Below are 6475 nucleotides of genomic sequence, written 5' to 3' on the forward strand. Positions count from 1 at the left end.
TTTCATGTAAAAGAAGGAGGGGAACTTCTTAGGGACGTTCCCCCCTTCCACTTTAGTATGGGGGTAACAGAACGGTACGTGACCGGAGTGCTAATGGGATCAGGGATGAGGACTACTTCACCAGAGGTTAGTTTATGGTAATCCGTTGAAATTGTGGGTACTGGCAGCTGGATTAGTGCGCATACAAGTGCGTGGAGTGTATCTAATGATTGATTTACTTTGATTTGATTTGTGATTTAAGTTAGATAAACACCCGAGTCAACGATGTCTAACTAAGAATTTAAAAATAGTTAATTGTTGGAAGATCTTTGCGCATTTACAGTACGCAGCCAGGCGCTGATTGAGTGTCTTGTGCTGGGAGAGGCTATAAATATTGTATTCAAGCTTTGCTTCAGCTTAGCAGACAATGGCTGATGGTGTGCGTGTACAGCATGCAGTGCTGTGATCCAGGCCGCTGCCAAAACGTCTGTGGGACCCAAAAAAGAAAAAGCACTTTGTATCCCACCCCCAGTTTTTCTCCGGCCAGCGCTCATTCACTATGATGCGCGCCTAGTTGAAGGAAGCTCTCCACACCCGGTTCCCCCTGCACGCCTAAAACTTTCTAATGAAATCCCCCAAAACTTTTTGACAAATAATATTTTTTTCCTCTGGGGGCCAATAGGGTTTTCGACTTATTAATCCGTGTTTTTTTAATTGAAAAGAGAACTTCAGGTATGTCCGACTTTTCATTCATCGATAGAGCACAGATTGTGTATTTCAGATAGCTTGGCTTTGAATTGAAAAGTAATTTAATGGACACCGTGGATTGTGGTTGGTTTAACTGGCACCTTTTCTTTCTGCGAAGAATATGGAGCCCAGTTCCACAGAGGGAGGAGCTGAGGAGAAGCTTGTTAGAAGTCTTGTGAGTGCTGAGATTATTTTATTCTTTTTTTTTCCCTCTGGCTCATGAGCATTTTTGATGAACCTCAAAGTTATCAACCCCCCTCCCATCCTCCCGTAGCAGCAGATTCTTATAAAGGCCTCTCTCTCGCAAATGATGTGTCCCGTGGCTCCTCTGGGATCTGTGTGTCCTGGCCTCTGGATGCTGAGACTCAGTAACAGCTGGCTGTCAGAGTGACCCTCCAGCTCTGCTGTCTGCAGCTGCTGCTCCAAGCAGGAGGGTCCACTCAGAGGAGGTCAGCTCTCCCAACGAGTGCCACAAGGTCACCAGCGGGTTTATAATTTGCAGAAACGGAGGACAGGACCATCAGTTCATTAATATGCAGAGGGCTGTCTGGCAGTTTATGTTATCGGTCATACTCAGATCAGGAGGCATGCCATTTTTTTCCTGCAGTAATTTGAAAAGCAAATAGGTTTCACTGTAGAACTCAGCAGTTTAGAATATGTGTGGTGAGGGCTTTTTCTCTTCTTCTTTCCACCAGCCTCACAAAGTGATACTCAAGCATGGCCAAGAGCTGGAGGAAGAGCAGGAGGAGCTGGCCGAGCATCAGCCTCTAGAGCAGGAAGACCTCAACTTTGAGAGATGGAAGCGCAGGCCGATTCCCAAGAGGACGCTCCACCAGAAAATAGACGACCTGAAGACATACCTGTGGAATGCAGAGACCAACGAATTCATGGGTCGCTCTGGGAAGAGCTGGAGTGAGTTGATGAAGAAAGAAAAATTCTCTGCTGTTGGGTTATGGGGAAGGGACATTTTGTATCATATATTTTTTAGTGCATATGACCATAACGACACTTTTAATGTTGAGTGCAACACAGTTAATCATGCTAAATAACGTGCAAATGTGGTGGTTCAGTGCGTGTGTGAGTGTGTGTTTTTAAGATGCACTCAGGGATAGTTTTAGGGTGAGAAATGTCTTTCCAGTCCAGTGACTGAGCTCACTGTGCTGCGAGTGTGTGTGTGTGTGTCCTCATGCTCAATGTTTACATAGGTGCATGGATGATTCAGAGTGTCCCGACAAAAACAGACTGCCTGGGGACGATTCCCCAGCGGGACGCACTGTTCAAGGCCTCACATTGGCCAGGAAACACATTCCTCTACATCTTACCATGCTCTCCACAGCCTCTTTCCCAAAGCCTTGGCGACCTCATTGCTGAACTTAACATGCTTGTGGCCTCTCAGTTGCAGTAAAACACGTAGAGGTGTTCATGTTCTCTCTCCCCCCCCCCCCCCCCCCCCCCCCCTGTAAATCTAACTGCCAAATTGAGCTTTGGGCACTGGAGAACTTTTTTGGCATGAGCGACACACTGGACGAGTTTGTTGAGTCAATGGTGATGGAGCAACCTCTTGGTATAACCAGGGTAGTTGCTATGTGATGCTGTTGAGCCCCCTCCCTTTTCACACAATGGCAAACATGATCCAACTGTGTGCAGAAAGAACTTCTAAGGAAAGTGTGTGTTACTTGCATAAGCTGTAATGCCGGATCCCCGGGCCACATAACCAGTGTGTGTGCACACTTGTGGAAGAGTGGGGCCCGTGTGTCTGCTGAAGAAAGACCCCGAGTTGAAGTCTGTGCTGCGTGTCCTGTGAGACGAGTGTGTAAGAGGGGACACAATACCAGAGTGGGGTGATTGGGGTTCCTTGGAGCTGGCTGTGCCTCTATGGCTGCAAAAAGACCTTCACTACGATGGCAACCGGAGGTTCACTGTGTTCCTGAGTGAAAGGACAGCTGGGAGAATTCTCACTGAGCTCAAACAGAAAGGCCTTTGTGGCTCAGGGGACGCAACGCTGGCTACAGCTAGTCCCCTGTGAAATTGCCCACACAGCAAAAGCCATTTTATTTAGGACACGTTTAGCTTGATTAGTAGCTAATGGACTGTTAATTGAAAATTGCAGACCAGAGCTATCTCTCAGGATTTCTTTGGCACGAGGTCCGTGCTTTAGCTCAGTATGGGTTTCATACCAAAGCCAGTGGAGTTATTCGCAAATGCAGACACGAGGGTACCACAGTGCTTTTCTATTCCTAAACAAATTAGTGACCGTCCTGATCAAGGACAGTAGCTGGAGTCCAGACAGCAAAGTGGGAATTGTTTATGGTTCGTTATTCCCCTTCACTCAGATCAGATGTAATTTATCAGGAGCTGTGTTGTCTGTTATGTAATCCACATTTGTGCAAGTACTCCCTAATGCCTCTTTTTATTTTTTTCTTCACTCTCACCATTCAGGCCTCATCCTACTCTTCTATGCTGCACTTTATTTGTTTCTTGCAGCCATGTTTGGCGGCTGTTTGTTTTGCCTCATGTGGTCTATTAGTCCCTACCACCCCACCTTCAACGATAGAGTGATGCCACCAGGTAACTATAACTCCAAAGTCAAACCACCTCCTCTGTTCTCTGTCCCTCTAGCTGTCCTTCTGTCTGTTGCTTCTCCCTGAATCTCGGCACAGTTGACTGTCTCTGCGTCTCCACTGGCAGGTATGACGATGGCCCCGCACCTAGAAGGCCATGAGATTGCTTTTAACGCATCTGATCGCAAATCCTGGAGGAAGTACGCCAGGTCTATGGAGGAATATCTAAGACGTGAGTGATGCGATCGAGGTGGGGTGGTCAAAGCTGGGAGGTCTGACAAGGTTGTTGAGTTTGTTTAAAATGAAGAGACATGGAATGAGTTAATCCTCATCTTCACCGCCTTTGTCCCCCTTTTTTCTATTTGGTCCTTGCAGGGCATGCTGGGAAGGGAAGCCTCTTTGTGGGCAGAGGGTTGCTATTCAGTCCTGGGTTTTTTTTTTTCACAATCAGCTTTTGTCAGGCTTCCTTAATCAGAGGCCTGAGCCTGGCAGGGCACTGCAAAGGTTTATTTATGCCCTCCTCTCTCTCTCATTCTCCCTCCCCCTTTCTCTCTGCTCTGTACTTTCAGCGTATAACGATGCTGCTCAGCAGAGGAAGAATATTCCCTGCGATAAGGAGACATACTTCATGCAGGACGACTTGGACGAGGCTGCAGAGCGGAAAGCGTGTCAGTTTAAGCGGTCCTGGTTGGGGCAGTGTTCAGGGCTGCAGGACCCCAACTTTGGCTATTCTCAGGGAAGGCCATGCATCCTCCTTCGAATGAACCGGGTAAGATGAGTGCCAGCAAGCAAATCACCAAAACTTGGAAAATTTATAAAGTAAAAAAAGATGGATTTTAAAATATCAGAAATCCAGATTACTGTACTATGAATCAATTTTACTATCAATTTTCTGTGTGAGTGACATCTTGTGGTCATTCTAGGTAAGACAGAGAGAAAGCCTTTTGTCATTGGGTGCTTATTTCATGCCTAACTAGAAACATTTTTGAATGTTTTCACATATTTACATATGATTTTTCTTGCAAACAGAAACAGTCGGTGCCCCACACAGAGGGCAAAGGAAACTCACCATCAGTTGTGCCTTTTTTTAAAAAAAATCTAATTATCTAATTCAGTTTGGGACAAAAGTGATACATAGTGTGTGATCCAAACAATGCAGGATGGAAAAACTACAAGAGAGAAAATGAGGCTTTGCCATATTAAAAAAATCGGAATATTTCACTTTTAAATGTAAAGACATTGTCAGATAAATCCACTTTTAATGTACGGAAAAGAGTTGAAAGGTGCATCTTTACATTTGTGCTTACAGAGTGAGACTTTTTCCCTCTTACTCTTGTTCTTCTTTAATAGATCCTCGGTTACTTACCTGGTCAGGGGAAACCGATAAATGTGACCTGTGGCGTTAAGGTACAGTTTTTCTTTCTTGATTCTTTGACTCATGACTGAAAGTATATAAAAATAATAAAATAAACCAACGTTTCTCTCTCAGAAAGGACCACCAGAAGTCTTGGGAGAAATGGAGTTTTTTCCCAAAAGCATTTTTGAAAATAAGTATTATCCATACTACGGGAAGCTGAGACATGTGAGTGAAAGTTTCATCATTGTCGGTGAACTGCTGCAGCAGCAGTTGAATTTAAAACACCCGTCGGGTCTTAATCTTCTGTCTCTCTTCTCTCAGGTAAACTACTCTTCACCGGTCGTGGCTGTACGTTTTATGGGCGTGCAGCAAGGCGCTAACATCCAAGTACAATGCAAACTGAACGGAAAGGGCATCATTAACGATTCTCCCACTGACCGCTACCTGGGCAGCGTGACCTTCTCCTTGGAGGTCGGAGCGTAAGGCGAAGGTGTCGCAGGACGCTCACAAGACGAGGCAGGAAAACATTCACGAGACAAGATTTATATTGAACCGTTATTTTCCATGAGATATGTAATTTGCCCCTGTCCTCGTCTTTCACTTAAATATCTTCTGCTGTGAAACAAAATCCTCAAGAAGTAGGTATTTACTCGTGTTTTTTGTTGTTTCTTTGTACCATGAGTGTGCTACTGGCACCTGCACCCACAACAAACAGTGCTGAGCACAGGAACAAGTGCCTAGAGCGAGTTATTCCTGTTCGATTCCTGATATTTTGTAATGATTAGTGAGATTAATCACACTAAATTACACTCTGCCCATTAGTTAGAGTTTCTGGCTATGCAAATCCAATTATGAATTAAACATTAATAGGGAATTAGAGTTTTTTCAGGTTAGATCGTATGTTTTTGTGCACATTTTTGTGCGACCAAGTGTACTAATTTGTTTTGCATTATATTTTTCAAACATGTATATTGTAAGAATTCAAAGAACTATCATGCAAACACTGAAAGCAGGACTTGTACTGTACTTACACAGTAAAAAAAAGACATAATAAATGCAAATACATGATTACTATATTTTTGTTGAATAGAGCAGTATTATACATTTATGATAAAGTATCACTTCTTCTTTTGTAAAAAACATTCGCTTTGGAAAATGAAATACTATACATGACTGATCAATAAAGAGACGCACTGTGCTGTGAAATAGTTTGTCAAAGGTCTGCACCGTTTTAATTATGCTATAACTATTTTTGTGATAGTATTAATCCTGCCTGAACTGTGCTACTAAACTTGGTATCAGTGTTGTATTTATTCCTATTATAGCTCTTACAATAAATACAGTGTTCTGGTATGTACTGCAAGTTTTCTTCCACATCACTAACAGCCTGCACAGACTCTGATATGTTGCTAAAACATCTAAATTGATTTACTGCAGAAGTCTCACTTTTTTTTTAAAATGTCATATTATACAGAGGCAGCTGCTATAAAACAAGGTTATAAAGTAAACACTTAATGGTTCCATAAGAAATAAGAGGCTGCTGCTCAAATGCAAAATGCACTTGATTAACCACAAACCAAGCAAGAAAGACAGCAGCAGTGATCTTAGAGAAGTAATTATTGCTGCCCATCAGTTTGGGAAGCGTTTCTAAACAATTTTAAATCATTCTAGAGTGAGACTGATTACGTACAAGAGGAAAACATTCAAATTTCCAGTACCAACTTTATTGGCACCTCAACAGCTGTGTTTTATGCTGGTGTCGACCAAAGAGGCCAATCAACACACTTACCATCCACTGGAGGGTAAGTGTAAGGAATCAGTTTTCAGACTT

At 43.4% G+C, this 6475-nt stretch overlaps 1 protein-coding gene across 2 annotated transcripts; it reads left to right on the forward strand.

Moving 5' to 3' along the window:
• atp1b4 (ATPase Na+/K+ transporting subunit beta 4) lies at positions 1 to 5991 on the forward strand. Of its 2 annotated transcripts, XM_063494510.1 has the most exons (9): positions 527 to 711; positions 845 to 901; positions 1422 to 1638; positions 3166 to 3294; positions 3415 to 3519; positions 3857 to 4056; positions 4638 to 4694; positions 4777 to 4869; positions 4966 to 5991. In XM_063494510.1, the coding sequence occupies exons 2-9, from the start codon at positions 848 to 850 to the stop codon at positions 5125 to 5127; spliced, it is 1017 nt and encodes a 338-aa protein (XP_063350580.1). In that variant the 5' UTR covers positions 527 to 711; positions 845 to 847; the 3' UTR covers positions 5128 to 5991. The 2 variants fall into 2 exon arrangements, with proteins under 2 accessions (XP_063350579.1, XP_063350580.1); XM_063494509.1 differs by lacking the exons at positions 527 to 711; positions 845 to 901 and adding an exon at positions 1 to 126.
• The last annotated feature ends 484 nt before the right edge of the window (positions 5992 to 6475 follow it).

The sequence above is a fragment of the Pelmatolapia mariae genome, linkage group LG2 (assembly GCF_036321145.2).
Source record: "Pelmatolapia mariae isolate MD_Pm_ZW linkage group LG2, Pm_UMD_F_2, whole genome shotgun sequence".
NCBI classification, from domain to species: domain Eukaryota; kingdom Metazoa; phylum Chordata; class Actinopteri; order Cichliformes; family Cichlidae; genus Pelmatolapia; species Pelmatolapia mariae.

What these genes read in the sequence shown, in the direction of transcription:
- atp1b4 (XM_063494509.1), top strand. Translation starts at nt 58, where the DNA reads ATGGGGGTAACAGAACGGTACGTGACCGGAGTGCTAATGGGATCAGGG. An exon ending in TATGGAGGAATATCTAAGAC is followed by an intron (nt 3,520 to 3,856) that starts GTGAGTGATGCG and finishes CTGTACTTTCAG; the next exon opens with CGTATAACGATGCTGCTCAG. An exon ending in TCCTCCTTCGAATGAACCGG is followed by an intron (nt 4,057 to 4,637) that starts GTAAGATGAGTG and finishes CTTCTTTAATAG; the next exon opens with ATCCTCGGTTACTTACCTGG.